The sequence below is a fragment of the Sinohyriopsis cumingii genome, chromosome 7 (assembly GCF_028554795.1).
Source record: "Sinohyriopsis cumingii isolate HCF-2022 chromosome 7, ASM2855479v2, whole genome shotgun sequence".
Taxonomy (NCBI): Eukaryota; Metazoa; Mollusca; class Bivalvia; order Unionida; family Unionidae; genus Sinohyriopsis; species Sinohyriopsis cumingii.
This window is the reverse complement of record NC_142967.1, coordinates 137,360,734-137,382,226: the sequence shown is the minus strand read 5'-3', so window position 1 is coordinate 137,382,226 and position 21,493 is coordinate 137,360,734. Positions and strand designations below refer to the sequence as shown.

General features: G+C 33.9%; 1 protein-coding gene across 4 annotated transcripts in view; it reads left to right on the top strand.

Moving 5' to 3' along the window:
- Positions 1 to 21,493, top strand: part of LOC149796222 (neuroglian-like) — a 389,784-nt gene that overhangs the window by 352,298 nt on the left and 15,993 nt on the right. For all 4 annotated transcript variants that reach the window (XM_089966180.1, XM_089966179.1, XM_089966182.1 and 1 more), the window contains 4 exons: positions 6,810 to 7,041; positions 7,580 to 7,710; positions 8,988 to 9,195; positions 20,788 to 20,910. In XM_089966180.1, the coding sequence (XP_089822306.1) occupies positions 6,810 to 7,041; positions 7,580 to 7,710; positions 8,988 to 9,195; positions 20,788 to 20,910 (694 nt within the window). The remainder of the gene's footprint in view (positions 1 to 6,809; positions 7,042 to 7,579; positions 7,711 to 8,987; positions 9,196 to 20,787; positions 20,911 to 21,493) is intronic.

Sequence of the window (21,493 nt, the reverse complement as noted above, 5' to 3'; positions counted from 1 at the left end):
CAAGAAGGTTGATACTGTATCATCAACAGATATCATCAAGATTTTGGGTGATTTCAGTTGTAGTCTGGAACCATATATACTAATTATTCCTTTATCTTCGGAAATATTTTTTTAGATTAGTAAAAAATGAAGGCAAAAATGGTATAATATAAAGGTTAAGAGATGTTATAAGGTTATGTTGTTACAGTAAGAGACAATTTACATAAGGTTATACTGTTACAGTACTACATAAGCTGGCTTTGTGAAATGATCAACTGTTTTATGTGAGCCACTTGGGTAGTATCAGATCCTCTTGGTCCTCTTGTTTATAAATCATGGGTCATACTTGAATGAATGTTTGAATTAGATCACACTGATTTTTACTAATGTTTTAATTTTCCCATTGTTTTTTTAATAATGTTCCCTTGGAATGAAAAGAAAAATGCTGATATACAAGTTGCATTGGACTCGGGTTCTAATTTTAACCTGTGCAGATGCAGATTGAGGGGTGGAACTTAAGAGAGCGGGTTTTTTTAAATATTTATTATGTAGTGTTGTGTGTGATAAATTTAGGCATGTTTTTATCATTGCAGGACCAGAAATTCCTTAAAATTTATTCAAAATTTATTTAGAATTTGTTACTGTCTTAATCATAAATTAATTTTTACCTGAAGTTTTTGCACACATTGCATAAGGTGTATACAAAGATTGTGGTACAAAATATTCAATCCCATGGATTAAGTCACAAAATAACTTGTCTTTTATTTCATTTTCATTAAATATTTTTGCAGGATATGTTCAGAGTTAATTTTTGTCTGCACCATTATCCCTATTTTTTTTAAATATTTGATGCAAGAAAGTTGCCTTTATGGTGCCTACAAAAAAGACCCCTAAATAAAGATAAAACATTATTGTGATCAGTTTTAGATAGGCTGGATGGAGTGCATCCTAAGTTGGTTTACTGGATAGAGTACATTCAATGTGACCAAAGAAGCACAAGATGATCAGTTTCATTGGCTGACAGAACTGTCTTACTCATTTTGATTAGTTTGGGCATTAACATAATGACTGTAAGTCTTGGAACAAGAAAAAATAATTTTATTTGTTTGTGTCCCAAGATTTATGTGCATTTAAAAATTGTAGCATTTTTGGTGTCCCAGCACTTACAGACGTAAAAAAAAATGTCTACCATGAACAAAATTGGCAAGATCGCCATACTGCATGCAGCAGTGACCAGCTCTTGTTCATTTACTATGTCAAGAAACAATTATAAACTACTATGATTGTATTCACATTATTATTTTGCATGTGCATATAATATTTTCTGATTTTTCCAGCATGAAACAAAAAAAAGTAAACAAAAGCTTCAATAATTCATGGGACACCTGGAGTTTACTAGGTGACCGGTACTAAAATATAGTGTACAAACCATTACTTATACAAATTGTATATCCTTGTTTATTCCCAAAAGTACTAGATGCAGATTTTTGCTTTATTCATTGTTTTACCAGATCTCATTCTTCCAAATCACATAAAAAACATGTCAGTTGCTATTTTATTTATTTTGACCCTCGTGCTCAAGAGCTACCATTTTTCAGAGATATAAGCGATCTGGCAACATGATGTAAATCATATGAAATGACACACATCTTTAATTATACAATATGCTTAACTGGTATGCATTATATTCATTTTTAACTGATCATCATTGATACATTTTAATTTTGTGTTTTGGCTTACTGTAACACAAATTTGTAACTGACCATTGATATCAATATCATTGTTAATCAATTAAAGTAATAAACACTTGCTTGGTTGAGTAGCATGATTACCTTAGCGGAATAAACAGATACTTATTTATGGTTGCTTACACCAAAGCAAACTACATTTGAGTGTTTACGGTATTACAATTATTTTCAAACATTATTTCTGAAATATCTTTATTGTATTTTGGAGGTATTATATCACAATTGTGCCTGTAATTCAAACCCAAGGGATGTATTTCATTTAGTACAAGTCAAAATTTACAATGTACATGCAGTGACACAATGATGTAAACATGCTATAAAAATATGCAAGCGTTGCACCAAACACTGTTATTCATTCATGTCATACTGGGAGCACAGTTTTAACAAGCTAGGTATTTACATGTTCAAAGCAAAATAAAATGTAATTACTGGTACATTGATACAGTATTCTAATCCAATAATGCTTAAACAAAGAATAATAAATTGAAGAAAAAAGGAATAGGTTACTGTTCTAAAAACTTACAGCAGCCTGCTAATGCCGAACTCTTGTCATCAATCAGATTATGCCCTTTAGAATTGGGTAGAAATAATAAGGAAAGAGATGGAAATTAAATATATTTATTGACTTTTCAAATAAATTATATCATTTTTGTTAACATTCCCATGTAACAATTCATGATGATCTCCCTTAACAACCATGGCCATTCCTTTATGTCATTACAATCAAGAAAATACATTGAACAATTAGTAGTGTCACAAGACTTACAGTGCATGAAAAAAATGATTTTATTTTGTGTCCCAACATTTATAGGTCACAAAAAAAATTTTTTTGAAAATAATTTCGGGTGTCCCAAAACTTATAGTGTCCGAAGACTTACAGTCATTACGGCAGGTGGGAACCATGTGGGTTGGTGATCATGGATAGAAAATATAAAGAGAAGATGAAATCTTCAGAAACACACTGCTGCAATTGTTCCAGTGTAGCTTATGTGGAGAAGCAATACTGACTCAAATGACCAAAACAGATTCTAGATTGGCATTATTGAGGAATTCAAATTCAGGTACAGAAAGTCTCCTGGCTGCAGAAACTTACTATGATATGTATTTGAGTTTTCTTGAATATGCAAAAAATTAATAAGGGTTTTTGCAAGCCCTATTTTTCTAAACAAACCCACTTTCCAACCTGGTAGGGACCAAAATCCCCATCTTTTCCTTTCAACTTATTTTATATAAAATGACAACCATAGAATTCTGATCATTGGAAATAATTTTTTACAGTTAAACTTTTCTGCAGGGAGAGTCAAGGGACCATAAAAAGATCTGTCCATTTTGGGCAGGTATCCTTTATTTAGAGGTAGAATTATAAATAAATTAGTAAAAAGGACCCATGCATCCAAATTAAATGGAATTGTTTACAAAGGCTCATTTCAGTGATTTCTTAATGAATTATATGATTGGCAACATCAATACAAGCAAAACCTTGTATGTATTGCATGAACAGAAGCAATAAATGGTTTATTTATCTTGCCCCTTGGGCATTGCAGAAGACTTGGATTCCTCCAGTCTGCCAGTAAAGTGAGAAATTTACACATCAACACATTCTAACTTACACTTCAGAATCTCTCATGATAAGGCCAATACACTTCTTTGCAATTGGAAATTTTTACCGTTGCCTCTGGGGGAAAATTTAATTTCTGAATCTGAAACAGTACATTTATTTGACTAATCCACAAGCAGGAGATGTGACGATTAGGAGAGCATGAAAAAGGTAGAATCCATGGAAAACATAGTAGAAAAAAATCCCCTGAGAGTTAGGGAGAAATATTTACATTTTAAAGTGAGCTCAACCTGGAGAATAATAGCGATGTACTGCTTGGGTTGCCAAAGTGGGGAATAATATTAATGTGAAATTTTATGAGTTATTGCAAAACATGTTTAGCATTGAGATAAACAGGAATTCCCAGGATGTAATCTTACAGCATAAAAGTTGTTAAATAATTGATGGATATTCTTTAATAAAATTTTCATGCAAATCACCAAGGAAATAAAGGCAACTTTAGTTTATGCTGTTTGATCACATATATAAAATTTTAATTGATTTTTTTGTTGTTGTTTTTGTTATTCTAAAGCAGAAAGCCTGCTTTGAATAAGCTAATTTTATTAATTTTAGGACATGTATTTGCAGTCCTCTTCAAGAATTACCTGTTTAGACATCCAACCAGAAGACCATATTTTAGTGTACAAAATTTGCACGTAGCATTGTTTTCTTTTTTCATCTGCTAAGTTTTCTCATCCAGCTATAATTTCATGTACATGTATAGATTCTGTTTAAATTTTATAAGTAATGTTTTGAACCATTTGATGCACTGTGGGGGGGGGGGGGGCTTTTGTCAAATTACATGATTTTCCTACTGGGCATTAATTAATGGTATTGTTGTATGAACATATCAGTTTTATGCAGAAATTACTGCCTTCAGTCTATAATAATAATAATAATAATAATAATAATACATCCATAAATACATATCAAATTATAATATGAAAAGAGGAAGATTTAACTGCTATTTTAAATTTTTGTTTTATCTCTCTAAAATATATCAAGTTAATCATAGCAGGCTAAAAAGTTTAAAGTTTAAATATTTTTCAAAATAGATAAGGGTATCCAAAAGTTATAAGGTGTCCAATGGCATAGGAAGAAATTTTGCACCCCTCCCTCCTGGAGAACTTAATTCTGGCCCCCTCCCAATAAATAAAAAAGTTGCTTAATGAGAATTTTGTACCTCCACTGGGTCTGGTCCCCCAATTTGCAGGAGTTGCTTTCCTCTGTAAACAGTAGATACATTCACAGAACTAATTGGAACAATATTGCTTTGCATGGTCAGCTTTTCACCTGTGAGGTCTTGATTTTAATCATTTGCTAACTGACCCCTCAGAAAAACATAATCATCCCCTTACCAATTGTCCATAGTATGGATTTAAAATTACTATTTCTCTTATATTGATTAAAAAATGCAGCAGGTTGACTTACACATGTATGTTGAACATTTTATGAATATTAGATTTGAAATGTCCAAGTTAATAATTAAAAACTTTGCATATATGTTCTGCTTGGCTCCTGGCCAACTACTTGCCCAACCCAAACACTTCAAATCTAGTTAAGGTAGATACTACACTTATTGAGACAATTGGATATTTCAATTATTAATCAATCATTGAGTCTAGAACCACTGGTCAACACACATGCAGTTTTTAATGGATGAATTTGTTTCCTCTAGCTAAAGACTTTTTCTGGTCAATATACTGATCTAAGACCCCCTGAATCTTGTGTGTAAATAACAGTCGATGGAAAGTAAATTGGGTCTCTCCTAAACTGGTGTCCATTATGTAGTGGAATCTTCTGAAAATAATTTGTTTGCCTTGTATGTATGAAGAAAAAAAACAATGAAAATAATAATTGATAGACTTTTGAAAATGGGGGTGGGGTAATGGTCCTTTTAGCATATTATTAGTTACATCATGCAGAAGAAGCTAAGACTCTTTCCCAAGAACATGCAGAGACAGTCAATCCAGGCTGGTATGGTTGGGTATCATACCTGAAACTTTTGGATTGTATGTTCAGGGCTCTACCATCTTAACTACCATGACTGCCTAATATATAGACTTGACAAATGAGAATATTAGGGACTTAAAGGTATGGTATTCATTAATAAACAAACTCCCATTAATTCATACTGTTAGGGGCTGAATGGATGTGAAATTAAAGCTGTTGTGGGTTAGTTCAATGGATTTGAAGTTAAAGCTTCTGTGAGTTAGTTCATTGTGTGTAAAATTAACGCTTTTATGAGATAAGCAAACTGCAAATCATTATTTTTGCACAGTAAGCAGTCAAACAAAAAAATGAATAAGTCTGCATAGTAGACTCAGTATGAATCTTAGTGTGGAGGCAAATATGTGTGATGCCCTGAAATAGCTTACTTCCAAATACAGGTGTGTGATGCCCTGAAATAGCTTACTTCCAAATACAGGTTATATATATAATAAAAAAGAAGACATCAGCATGTAGAGGGCATTAATATATTATGAACATCTGCATATAAAGGACATATACCATAAAGGACATCAGCATATAAAGGGCATCTGCATATAATGGACACCTGACATAAAGGACATTGCATTTAAAGGGCATTAGCATATAAAGGGCATGATTATATAAAGGACATTGTATGTAGGGCATTTGTATATCAAGGACATCTGCCTATAAAGGACATCATATAAAGGGCATTGGTATATACAAGATATCAGCCTATAAAGGGCATCAGCATTTAAAGTGCTTTACAATATTATGTTGTTGTTGTTGTAGAGTTTAACACCATTTTTCAGCACATGATAGGCTATACATGGCGGCCAGTATAAATGGTGGAGGAAGAACCTGGGAAAACCCCGGAAAGAACCACCGACCCATGAGAAGCTACTGGCAAGCTTTCTCACATACCCACTTGGCCAAACCTGATGGAGAGTGCTTTAAACCACTTGGCCACCCCGGGCCCCATACAATATTAAGAACAAATGCCTATGAAGCGAATCATCTAAAGCATTGGTGTGTAAAGCACATCTGCCCATAAAGATATTATTATATAAAGGACATCTGCCTAAAGAGGATATCTAACTATAAAGGGCATTAATATATAAAGGAAACCAACATATAAACGTTATACACCAGTAAAGAGTATCATTAGATTAAAGGTAATAGCATACACAGACATTTATCTTTGAAGATGTAAATGTATGCAGAATATCAGCAAATGAAAGGGGACCTACCCATAAGTTACAACTACCTTTAAAGAATATTGGCATACAGAGGATACCTACCTATAAAGGACACAGTTAAGAAAACCTTCTGGAATCTATGAAAACCCCTATATAATTTTCCTTTGTACAAGGAACATCTAACAAATAGAGGACAGTTTAATGATTGTTTTTAAGTATTTGTTGATTTAATTATGACATGGACTTAAATGTTGCAAGGTGCGAATTACATTTTTCAAAATAATGTATTATTTTCCTTGTCTTTGTTTGTTCCAGCCAATGCCGAAGTTGCTACATAATGGACCTGGTTTTAAATATGAAATTAGTTGGAGAAAGAAGGGCAGTACATATTGGAATAAGGACTTGGTGATGGACCCTAATGCTAACACATGGGAAGTGGATGTTAATGACACTTTTGGATTATATGAATTTAAAGTGAAAGCAGAAAATGACATTGGAGAGTCATACCAGCCAGCTTTTAAGTATGTGGGACGTTCAGGGGAGGCAGGTGAGTCACAACTTTTTAGACTTTTGTTGTTCTTTTGTTGTTGTTTTATTTCAATTTTTGTGTGAAATTTTAACAGGTCAGTTCCTAGCAAACAATGGGCCCAAAGTTAATAGTTTTTTATACTTGGCATATGGGTGCTGTCTGGTCACAATTGTATCTATTTATGTCTTGCAATATTTGCATTTATTACTGTCATATAATCTGGGATATGTCATACTGCTATGTGACACTTGTTTGTGATAATATTGTGTCATACTGCTATGTGACAGTTTGTGATAATATTGTGTCATACTGCTATGTGACAGTTTGTGATAATATTATTCCACACTTTGTGTCACACTTATGTGTGATACATGTAATATTATGTCACACATATGTGGGATACCTAGCATAGATAATTGGGGGCTTTACTTTGTTTTAGCAGTTATTTAATAATAAACTACCATTGCTTTGATAAAGCAGGTTATGACATAAAATATTTTGTAATTTAGTATCACATGAACATACTTATGTTAAGAGGCTCTTGTTTTTGTTCTAGAGCCCCTGGTTGCCCCTAAGGACTTCAGGTTAGACCCAACAAAACCAGTGGATTCTCACAAAGCCAACTTCATCTGGGAGGCTGTAAATACTGACAAGGAATTAATTAAGGGTGCTTTCAAGGGATACAAGGTGAGACCCTAACATGGTCACCTAAGAGACAAGAAGGCAAAAAGTTTTAAGAAATGCTCAAACTTATAAGATTTTGTACTATATGTAATTTTCTGAACACTATTTTGATTTTTTTGTCCGAAATGTCATGTTTTTAAAAAAGCATTAAAACCTATAAACTGCATGTTAATTATAGAGTGTGAATATGTAGATATAAAAATCTGAAGTAAAGACATCTTGGTTTGACTTTCTATCTTTTGCCCTAACACAGACCCCACTTAACAAGTTTCATCATTTTTTATAACATTTTGTTTTATCTTTACCATTTTTCACAAACATGACTCTTCTTTGAAATAAATAAAAATAATAGAAGAAAGAAAAAGACTTGATATGCACAAGATGCTGGGACCATTTAATTGAATAATGGATTGTGACAGTTTGAAGGTTGCCAATAATCTTGACAAGATATTTATGTCGGCATTTTTCTCTGAAATAATTTCCCAATTGACAGGAGCGACATGCAATGGATGTATAAAACATTCATCAATTTACAGATGATGCAGAAACTTTCTCAGTAGCTTTGAGCTTTGTCTTAAAGACCAGTTTCAGAAAATAAATAAAATAAATACTGAGATATATTCCCTTAGGTCTGGATTCAGTTACAAATTTTCATACATAGGTGTCCAAGAAAAATAAAATAACTGAATTACTCAGGAGAATCCATTGTTTTCTCAGAGAGGTCCTTGTTTCATTATAATTATTTTTCTGTGTAAACTTTCCCCACTGCCTGACACTTGCATTGCATAGTTGGTCTTACTACTGATCCCAAAAAAACAGCATTTTCACCAAATATTTTTTGTCTGGAGTGTTATGTTAACCCTTGGCATGGTGGTAAGTAATGTTCTAATGACATGATCCATCTCGCACTGCATTCTTGGATTGCCACATGACTGGACATTTGACTTGTTTTTATTCATAACAAAACCATATGCAGGTTCTGCAAAACAGTCACATATTTAGATAGTTCTAGTAACCTTGCCACATGCTTAAATATGCCAACACAGCAACATAGACACTACATGGAAAGACAAACGGACAGAGGTTGGAATTTGTATTGTGACATGTACTGTATCATCATTTTTCCATTGCAACATGTATTGTCTGATAACTATATGATACATATCATGGCATGTGTTTTATTGCCACCCCAGGTTTCACATTGTGACCAAACTGGCAATGCACAGCTTTAATCTACCTTTTGATACATAGTACTGCAATATCCAATTTCAAATTTACAGCTGAGATACTGGAAGTCCAGTGAGGGAAGACACAAATGGCTTGAGGTGGACATAGTGATGGACAAAGAGAGCCATAATCAACCAGATATTCGTGCATCCATTGAAAACTTGCCAGCGTATACGGCTCTACGAGCACAGGTGTCTGTCATGAACACACATTACACTGGACCTGCAAGTCAGATTATTGACTTCTTCACACCAGAAGGAAGTAAGCAAAATTTGTTCTACAATAATGGTTCACAAACATTTTGGGATGCTACCTTAAGAAATAAAGGTACCTTTCAGTATTATACAACATGCATACAAGCAGCATACCTTTCAGTATTATACATGAGCATACAAGCAGCATACATTTCAGTATTATACAACATGTGCATACAAGCAGTGTACCTTTCAGTATTATACAACATATGCATACTAGCAGCACACTTTTCAGTATTATACAGCATGTGCATACAAGCAGCATACCTTTCAGTATTATACATGTGCATACAAGCAGCACACTTTTCAGTATTATACAACATGTGCATACAAGCAGCATACCTTTCAGTATTATACATGTGCACACAAGCAGCATACCTTTCAGTATTATACAACATGTGCATACAAGCAGCATACTTTCAGTATTATACATTTGCATACAAGCAGCATCTCTTTCAGTATTATACAATATGTGCATACAAGCAGCATACCTTTCAGTATTATACATGTGCATACAAGCAGCACTCTTTTCAGTATTATACAACATGTGCATACAAGCAGCATACCTTTCAGTATTATACATGTGCACACAAGCAGCACACTTTTCAGTATTATACAACATGTACATACAAGCAGCACACTTTTCAGCATTATACAGCATGTGCATACAAGCAGCATACCTTTCAGTATTATACATGTGCATACAAGCAACACACTTTTCAGAATTATACATGTGCATACAAGCAGCACACTTTTCAGTATTATACAGCATGTGCACACAAGCAGCGTACCTTTCAGTATTATACATGTGCATACAAGCAGCATACCTTTCAGTATTATACATGTGCATACAAGCAGCATCTCTTTCAGTATTATACAGTATGTGCATACAAGCAGCATACCTTTCAGTATTATACAGCATGTGCATACAAGCAGCATAGCTTTCAGTATTATACATGTGCATACAAGCAGCACATTTTTCAGTATTATACAACATGTGCATACAAGCAGCATACCTTTCAGTATTATACATGTGCACACAAGCAGCACACTTTTCAGCTTTATACAACACATGCACATAAGTAGCATATCTTTCAGTATCATAAATATGGACCCTGGGTGGTCAAGTGGTCTAAGGCATTCACTATTACCGGTCACTGCCATCTCATCTCTATCCACATGGATCTGAGTCTTGAGCTCAGTCAGTGTGGTTACCGGTATGTGAGAAATATTGCCAGTAGCTTCCCATGACTGGTTCTTCCCAGGATTTTAAATATACAGATTTTAATGTCAGCATGATATAGTTAAGTGGAGTATCCTTATTGATGTTAATAATTGTTTTCCAAACTGTTTTGGAGTCTGATATATGTTCCATAATGATTTCAAGTTTTTAGTAAATCCATGTAATTTACTTGTTTCATTATTTCTGACTGATTTATTATAATGGCATCATATCCGTTTATTATTGTCCATATTGTTTTGTTTACATAGATTTGCTTTTCTAACAATAAAAATACCTAGCTGGTTTTTCTCCTTCAACCCATTCTTTTATTAGCCCTTACAAAGACAAAACATCATTGATTTCTCTCCTTCTTGAAGCCATTTTGAGTTACTGTAGTCCTTACAAACAGAAATACTTATTTGGTTTCTCTCCTTCTTTAACCCATTTTGGATGAATTCTTACAATATCTCCGTTTAAGTTTTCTTTTGAAATATTTTTAAATTTCGTCTTTTTTACCTCCAAGTAATTCTGAGTTTTTTTTCTCTATAATCTCTTTTCAAAGCAGGAACATTTTCATGAAAAATCTTTTTCCTGTTTTTGCAGATTACTGTGCTTTTTTTCTTAAAAGTTGCCAGGGATTTACATTTATGTCATATTATTTATGCAAAAATAATCTGTCAGTGATAGCGAAATTGATTGTTAAATTTGATACACAAAATGAATTTTTCAGATCATGCTGTACCTATTGTTAATGCTTAAAACTTGTATGCAATTACTTTCTTAATCTCTCTCACAAATTCCATTATCAAATAAAAGACTATTATTAAAATTCCAGAACTCTTGTTAACGTTATTTGAATTTATATGTAGAGAAGCCCATTTTAATGATTCATAGAGAGGCTTTATCAAGATTATCTCGTAACCTCCCACCATTAAGTGGAGCTTTCTTTCTCAGTGTACTTAAATGATATGGATTTAACTCCCTAATGGGGTCAGTTGAACCAAAAGTTGTTTTGTTTTCAATATGGGATAGTATGGTATTTAACTCCGTAACAGGGTCAGTTGAACCAAACGTTATGGGATTTAGCTCTCTAAATGGATCTGTCAACCCTAAAGATTTCTTTATTTCCATATCGGGGCCTGAAGTGGCCGAGTGGTCTAAAGCACTCACCGTTCTGGATCACTGCCATCTCACCTCTGTCTGCATGGGTTCAAGTCTTAGGCTCAGCTAACATTGGTACGTTAGAAAGCCTGCCAGTAGCTTCTCATGGGTTGGTGGTTCTTCCTGAGATTTTCCAGGGTTCTTCCTCCACCAGTTATACTGGCTGCCATGTATAGCCTAAATTGTGCTGAAAAATGGTGTTAAGCCCTACAACAACAACATTATTTCCAATATCATATCTTGACATGTATATAGTTCTTTAAATCCAGCTCTGTACAAGAGTGAAGTTGACACATACAGTAACATAAACTAAATTTCAAATTGATATAATATATTAAAAACAATTTGGAAAATTTCTGGCAAGTCTTGATGTTTGGATTATATCTAGTGAAGAGTGAAAAAAAAACTCAGAATCCTTTTTAACACATTAACCCCTGGAGCTTTTTGCCATTTTTGCCTGAAAATCGAGTAGGAAACACATTTTGAAAGCTATTTCTGAATAGACTCAAAACACCAAATCCCCAGTCATCTTTCAATAACATACTGCCTAGTTGTGTTAGAAACATCGTTTTTTGTTGGCTATTTGACTCGCGCATGAGCAGAAGGGTAAAAGTTGGACTTCTTTTTTTTTTTGTTGCTAAATGGAGCCATTATTTTTGTATGGAGACCACTCTTTATTCCAAATGCCCATCTTATCCTACTTTTTGCAAAGGCTCATCTGTCTGTTTGCAGTTCATACCAGCTTGCCTTAGATCTGAGACCAAAAAGTCTAAAATCCGGACACAAAATCAGATTCCGACCATGGGTGAATTTTGTGTAAAAAAAAGTTGGGTCCAAAAAATGAGGTTTTTCTATCTGTATTTCATAGTGCAGCTAGATATTCCAGATTATTTGTTATCATTGTAGAGCTACATCTGCCTACCTTTCTATAATACCACCCACTTTAGTGTATCATGCATGACCATGATGCTACAGAGCTTGGCTACTACCTCCTACCCCATAAAGTCGTTGCTAGGGGTTAATGTGCTAATACTATGTATTTTATGCTCTTAAATTACTGTATATACTCGTTTATAAGATAAGTATACTTGCAAACTGCACAGGCCCCAGATCTACCAGTGCATAATATGCCATGCAGATCTGGGTCTGTGCAGTTTGTTAGAAGTAATAAGTGGAACAAATAACATAGACCTGATCTGCAGGTGCATTTTACTAAGGCAGATCAGTTTGCAGTTGGTCTTAAAATGCAAGTAAAGAGAATTTTAGCTAATATTCAGACACAAATATGTAATGTTAAATTCATGTATTTTTTTTATAGATATTGATTTTCATGCTTCTGCAAGAAAACATACATTTGATCATTTTACTATAAGGTAGAATACTCTGTGGATCCCTTTGACACTGCAGTAATGAAGGAATACTGTATTGTGTGCTTTAAAGGTGGATATATTCTGGTTCCCAAGGACTGTTATAATAAGGGAGTACTTGTAAGGTGGTCTCACTATAAGGTTGTATATTCTATGGCTCCCATTGACAGTGCTATAATGAAGGAGTATTGTAGTATGTACTTAATTGTAAGGTAGTCTCACTGTACGGTTGTATACTCAATGGTTCCATTTGACATTGCTATAATGAGGGAGTACTGTAGTATTAATTGTAAGTTGGTCTCACTATAAGGTTGTATACTCTATGGCTCCCATTGACAGTGCTATAATGAGGGAGTACTGAAGTATGTACTTAATTGTAAGTTGGTCTCACTATTAGGTTGTATACTCAATGGTTCCAATATACAGTGCAATAATAAGGGTATACTACATTGTGTACTTCATTTTAAAGTGGTTTCACTATAAAGTACTATTCTCTATGGTTCCCACTGACAGTGTTATAAAGAGGAGTACTGCAATACTGTATTTATTTTATATTTGTTTAAGCTTAAGCATATTCAGCCATGACTGTCATTAACTCTGGAGGCTGAGTTTGATATCTTGTTTCAACCAGTCTCCAACAACACTTTTGGAAGGTCATTTCAGGTTGGCCCATAGTGAAAACTCTATCAAGAATGCTAGCTCACAGAGTTGTATTATCTCCAGGCCTGGGGACAGGTATTCTTGTAGTCATAGTTGCCATGGCAATCAATTTATTTGATAAGTGGTGAACTCATGATAATCAGTTGGTCTTAATGAGTTTCTGGGTCTTTTTTATTATATCTTTTTCATCTATACATTTATTAGAAATGGATGATTAATTGTTTTAGGTGGCTGGGATTTGCATGCAATATAATATTTATTTTGATTGCTGATGTTTTATGTGATAAAATATTTATCACCTGAATTGCCATTCATTCACCAGAAACAGACTAGAGTAATATCGAGAATAATTTTCGATTAATAAAAAGATTGGTATCTAAGGTACATGGGCAACACATTACAGACCCAGATCTACCATCACATGCACCAGCAGATCTGGGTAATGGAATGTTAGGAAATGTACAGAGGAAATGGCCGAAAAAAATAGTCAGAGGCTATGAAAAAGCACTTGTTGTTAATAGGTTTAACGCCATTTTTCAGCACAAGATAGACTATACATGGCGGCCAGTATAAATGGTGGAGGAAGAACCTGGGAAAACCCTGGAAAGAACCACCGACCCACGAGACACTACTGGCAAGCTTTCTCGCATACCCACTTTGGCCGAGCTGGAGACTTGTACCCACACAGACAGAGGTGAAATGGCAGTGATCCGTAACAGTGAGTGCTTTAGACCACGTGGGCCCCCCCAAAAACAGCACTCATCAAAACAGAATAAAAGATAATTATTTTAGAAAAAAGAGAAATACAATGTAAACTCGATTATAAATCAAGTCCAACTGTGAACACTGGCATGTCTGGGTCAATGCATTTTGTTTGGAGTAATCAGTAGGACAAACAGTGTAGACTCTTATCTGATTGTGCAATATGTGACAACAAATAATGGTCTTTGTTGTTGCTTGTGATTGGACTTGCAAACAAGCACATATGGTAAATATCTTGCAATAAATACGTTTTATTTATTCTTACCATAAATATTTTGAATTGGCAAATTTGTTAAAGCCAAGTACTATATATATATATATATATATATATATATATATATATATATATATATATATATATATATATATATATATATATATATATATAGGGCCCCCGAGTGGCCGAGTGGTCTAAAGCGCTCACCGTTCCGGATCACTGCCATCTCACTTCTGTCTGCGTATGTTCGAGTCCAAGGCTCGGTTAGCGTGGGTATGTGGGAAAGCCTGCCAGTAGCTTCTCGTGGGCCGGTGGTTCTTTCCTGGGTTTTCCAGGGTTCTTCCTCCACCAGTTATACTGGCCGCCATATATGGCCTATCTTGTGCTGAAAAATGGCGTTAAACCCTAGAACAACAACAACAACATATATATATATATATATACACATACATACATACATACATTCCCTGTTTAACAAATGCGATAGATGCAGATCTGTCATTGCATAATGTACAGGCAGATCCAGTTCTAAAGTGATTTTAAATGTAGGATCAACAGACAGATCTGTTGGAACAATTTTTAGTGTCGCATCTAAGTCAACACTGATCATGTCATATCAACACTGATCATGTCATATCAACACTATTCATGTCATATCAAAAGTCAAATGAACAGCTAGCTAGCATAAGCAAGCTCTGCTGGAACATTTTCCAGTGTCATATCTGGGTTTGTGCCGATCACCCGATGTCTGTCCTGTCGCAAGTTCAGGAAAGAGTGTTGTATGCATACAGATGTTGATATATATATATATCTTTCCTGTAATTTATTATGATTACCATACATACTTGCTTATAAGTCAAAACAAACTGCAAACAGCAAAGACCCTGATCTGCCATAGCATAGTGCACCTGCATATAATGGTCTATGTTGTTTGTTCTACTGATTACTCCTAACAAACTGCACAGACCCAGATCTGCAGGTGCATTATGCAATGGCAGCTCTCGGTCTGTGCTGTTTTCAGTTGGTCTCATCTTATAAGCAAGTTCATAAGGTAGTTAGGTTTTGAAATTATTACATGAACATCAGTGTCCTTGAAGAGGGTTCAGATTTTTAAGTCCATAAATGATTCAAGAAGAGATCAGGACTATTATGTTTTCAGTGTAAGAACTGCAAAGGATATGCCATTTTCCTCAGATATAACTCCATTGATTTTACATTAAACCTAGGGAAAGTATGATGCTTGAATTGTTGTCTTTGAAACCCTGTGATAAAATTTCTCAGCCTTATTAATTTTTCATTAATGTATTGGCATTCGTCATCTCATAAATTCAAGGAGATTGAAATTTATGGATTATACATTTGATGTCTATTAACAGTACAGTACAAACCTGTCTCACTGTAACACCTCTCATTATAACACATTTTCTTTTCAAAGCCCAGTTTGGTCATGGGTTCCATTCCCACTCTATGGTAGTATTCTCTATGGCTCTCATGGACAGTGTTAAAATAAAGGAACACTGTATCATCTACTTCATTATAAGGTGGTCTCTCTATAAGGTGGTATACTCTATGGTTCCCATGGATTGTGTTACAGTAAAAGTATTGAATCATGTACTGCATTATAAGGCGTTCTCACTATAATGTGGTATACTCTGGCTGCCATGGATGGTGTTATAGTAAGGGAATACTGTATCATGGACTGCATTATAAGGTGGTCTCTTTATAAGGTGGTCTGCTTTATGGCTCTCATGGACAGTGTTAAAATAAGGGAACACTGTATCATGTACCTTATTATAAGGTGGTCTCTCTATGGCTCTCACGGACAGTGTTAAAATAAAGGAACACTGTATCATGTACTATATTATAAGGTGGTCTCTCTGTAAGTTGGTATACTCTATGGCTCCCATGGACTGTGTTACAGTAAGGGAGTATTGAATCATGTACTGCATTATAAGGCAGTCGCTCTATAAGGTGGTATGCTCTATGGCTCGCATGGATAGTGTTATAGTAAGAGAGTGCTTCATTATAAGGTGGTCTCATTATAAGGTTGTATACTCTGGCTGCCATTGATGGTGTTATAGTAAGAGAGTGCTGTATCAAGTACTTCATTATAAGGTGGTCTCATTATAAGATTGTATACTCTGGCTGCCATGGATGGTGTTATAGTAAGGGAATACTGTATCAAGGACTGCATTATAAGGAGGTCTCTCTATCAGACAGTATAGTATCATGTACTTAATGTTTACATTTATTTGAAAGGGTTTATTTTCCCTAATTATGCATGCAATTAAGTTTTACATTTGTTTAACTTTGCCTTTAGTTGGCATTATATAGCCACTTTTGTGCTGATGTGCCATAAAATACTTCTAAGTACATAAATACTGTATTTCACTAATAAAAGTCCTGGGAGCACACCTTGCAAATGTATCAAAAGTGGTTAGTAGGTTTATTTTGCACACCTTGTAAATGTATCAAAAGTGGTTAGTAGGTTTATTTTGCACACCTTGTAAATGTATCAAAAGTGGTTAGTAGGTTTATTTTGCACACCTTGTAAATGTATCAAAAGTGGTTAGTAGGTTTATTTTGCACACCTTGTAAATGTATCAAAAGTGGTTAGTAGGTTTATTTTGCAACAGGCTAAAACTTCTTAAGATAAAAAAAGCTTTCTACATAATGTTGCCTAAATCCTAAACCTTATTCCTTTTAGACCACTTTACATATAAAACTGCCCCTAAGAGTCCATTGCTACTTCAAGCCAAAACCATGTGATTTGTATTGTGAAGGTTGGGTGAAATAGTCTAAAAATGGAAGTTTTTGTTCAATTTATTGCCTTGTTATAAATTTAGAATCACTTTTCATGTCATTATGCCCCAGTATCATCATAATCTAATTTTCTATGGAAAAACATTCAAATTATTCGTTCTTTGGAGTACCTTGTCTTGGCTATTTGCTTGTGACTGAAGAGATCTGGTACATTAGCATGGTAATATTACTTCATGATTTGTCTCTCTGGAGAGGATCTGCCCAAACTGGAATGCTTTATCACATTTATTTTCCTTGCATTAATGTAAATTTTAGCTTTCAAGTCAGATCAACTTAAGAGTTAAAGCAGACCCTTATAAATGCACTGGTAAAAAGGTTTCTTTTTAAATTCCCTGGTGTTCTGCCATCAGATGGAGTTTGTCATTAGTTCCCATGTGTGTTGTGTTGACAGTGTCAGTGATATTTGTTTCTGTAAGCTGTCAGTGATATATGTTTCTGTAACTCAGTCTGTGATATTTATTTCCATAAGTCAGTCAGTAATATTTGTTTCTTTAAGTCAGTGATATTTGTTTCCTATGTCAGTCAGTGATATTTTGTTTCTGTAACTCAGTTTTTGATATTTATTTCCATAAGTCATTCAGTGATATTCATTTCTTTAAGTCAGTAATATTTGTTTCTTCAAGTCAGTCAGTGATATTTGTCTCTGTAAGTCAGTCAGTGATACTTGTTTCTGTAAGCAGTCAGTGATATTTATTTCCTTAATTCAGTCTGTGATATTTATTTCCATTAGTCAGTCAGTGATATTTGTTTCTTTAAGTCTGTAATATTTGTTTCTTTAAGTCAGTCAGTGATTTTTGTTTCTGTAGGTCAGTCAGTGATTTTGTTTCTGTAAGTTAGTGATATTTGTTTCTGTAAGTCAGCTGTTGATATCTGATCCTGTGTCAGTAGTGATATTTGTTTCCATAAGTCAGAGATATTTATTTCTGTAAATCAGTCAGTGATATTTGTTTCTTTAACTTAGTAAGTTATATTTATTTCTTTAAGTCATTTAGTGATATTTGTTTCCATTAAGTCCATCGGTAATATTTGTTTCCGTAAATTAGATGCATTTTAGTTTTCATTTTCAACTAAACTTGAACTAAATTTGATATAAAGTTGTATCAGACTTAATCCAAATTATTTTTAAAAATTTAGGATTTATTTTTAATAACTGTATTATTTTTTAACCTGCATTTGAGACAAAAATAAGTTTCTGTAAATTTCAGAGAATGATCATTAGAAAAGCGTTACTCAGTAAGCTCAAATTGAGTTAATTTGTTCAGACAGAATAATTTCAAATTCATACCAAATTCTGAAGTTGCAAAGTTTTAACCCAGGGTTTGGTAATGTGAAAAATGGTGGAAACTGGTTGGTGGGAGAGCATTTGCACGAGTTATAGAATTTTGGTAACAACTGTTGATTACAAATTTTTTTAAGTTTGTGAGTATAATTTGATTCCTTAAAATAATTTTTTGATGATTGGTCATATGAAAGTGATGTTTGATAAACAAGTCTGATAAAGTCAAGTAGATGGATTGTCATACAGAATTGCTGTTAGCAATGTACGCAATATTGCTCTCATGGTATCAAAATATATTTCTTCCTGGAGTTAATCAGTTTGACAGATAAGAGATGCATCCTGACAATCTACCTTTCATTTCTTCCTGATTTATGGTTGTTGTTTTGATGGTGAAAGATCAATTTTCCCTGGCATTACATTGACGATGAGCTGTGTGACTGTATCCAATCAGTCCACCATTATACTTGTTTAAAAAAATAAACATATGTCCTTTTCTCACGCAAATTTCCAAATGAAAATAATTACCAGAGTAGTTGGACAAAAATTGTAACCATTTTCTGTGAGCTTCCTAATTGGTTTATGTCCAAGGTGCATTAGCTTTGAAAGAACCATGCCATTATGTTCGTGTTTTTATTCTTGGTATGTCTCATGGTAACCACAGTAACTTCGGGATCTGAATTTATTTCTGCCAAAGAAATTAATTTTTTAAATAGATAATGTGCTATGAAATTACGAGTGGAAAATTTTGGGAAATTTTATGTTTTTGACTTGATTGACCCAATTTATATTGCAAAATGTTTTGAAAATTAGTGTTTGAATGGACAGGTACTGTACTGTAATGTACCTGCCATATTCTTAGATAATACAATCATGTATATTCTAAAGTTTTCTTATATTATCATGTCCATGTTAAGACCATTATGACAAATTTTCAGACTCATAATTTTATTTTTTAAAATATACAATTAAAAGAAACTCTTCATTGTAACAAAATCAATTTGACATTTTCAAAACAGCTGAGTGATACAAGGGAGGTAACTTTAAAATGTTCAGCTTTGGTGTCTTTTGGGTGTGCTCACCAGTTACTATGTACTTTTGAGAGAGTGACGTATGTAAGGTGAAGTTGTTTGCATCTGAAACATGCACAGTGGAGAGAATGTTGGCATACCTCTATGCTACTTTGATGCAATGTGGCTGACATTTCTTTGGATATTGTACTTATGGAAATTGTACATGATCTAAGCACACTGCTAACTAAAATGACTGCTCCCTTATGCCAAAAATCAGCCTGAATTAGTCTAAAGTACACTATCTTTAGCACCTATTAAAATAGGGAAAATGAATTTTGCCCAACTAGACAATACCAGCTTCTGAAAGTGCAATGGATCAATTACTACATAAATAAAATGTAAAAAAAGTTATCAGCTCTTTTTTATTACAATTTACCTCTGAAGTCTAGGAAGTGAAAATGACCAAGCAGAGCTAGCAGTTTTTGAAAGATGCACATCTGAAGTAAGGCTAAGCTGTATACTCTATAACCCATATTACACCAATCAATCATACACCAAAAATAAAGGGAATTAAAGCGTCTTTGAACAATACCTAAGATATATAAGGTCTTTTTTTAAAACAGCCAGTATAACCAGTGAGGAAACCTGTGGAAATTCTTTTTCTCTAAAATTCAAATTTTAAATTCAGTTATCAAGGCAATAGTTATTCCCTTTTTATTAGGCCTAACAATAAAATGATGACCTAGTCTAATAGTTGGTCTTGTGTTAAGTTGAAGTTGGGTTTGGTGTTGGGGTGGGTGTGAGAATCATAAAACTGCACAGCACTGACACTGGATTAATTGGTCTGGCCTCTTTTAAGAGGGGAGACTCACTAAATGGTTTACTTTTGCAGTTTCAATGTTAAATTAACCACACTGAGCCATAAATTTACCAATTGAAGTATTTACCATTAAGTTTGCTCCCTTAGGCAAGTTTCCAGCTGTCCAACACCTATTTATTTTATTTTTTATCAGAGGAAACTTGGACAATTTCTGCAATAATAGTCCATTTGACAACTGTTCATCCTATTGTATAATACTTTGTGTTCCTTTGTTTCAGAACCAGGTCCCGTGAGAAATCTTCACATCGAAGCAACGGGTGCCACCTACGCCTTGTTAAAATGGCTACCACCTGAAGAACCCAATGGGATACCACTGGGTTATGATATTGGCTACCAACCTGGTGGGTATGGTGATTAGTGTGTACAATATCAATTTTCTGAAAGAAATTTTCAGTGATTTATCTGGAAAATTAAGTTAATTTTTGATCAATAACTAAAATGATTTACTCGCTTACTATTATTTTAAAACAAATCAGATCTTTAAAATCTATGTCACAGAGATTCTGAAATTTCTTCTGAAAGTTCAGTTATGGAGAAAATATCCAAAATATAGATGTTTCCAGCTTTTGTGTGTATATATATATGCAGTGTGACCCTGCTATAATGCACCCTGCAATAAAGCAAATTTGGATATAACGTGGTTGTGGTGTGACTCCGAAAATTTCATATATTCATTCGCACATGAATATTATTTCTTTTCTTCAAGCTATGTGAAATAGTGTATAAAAAATTAATTTTCATTTTGGGGAAGAAATCATGTATGATTTCAAATATGATATGATCGTGGCGTGGTTCCTGAAATTTTAAATACATGTATGTCTATTTTTCTCATACCCGGAATTTTAATTTTTTGAAAGTACATGAAATAGTGTATAAAAATTTTTATTATCATTTTGGGGAAGAGATCGTGTATGAATTTTAATA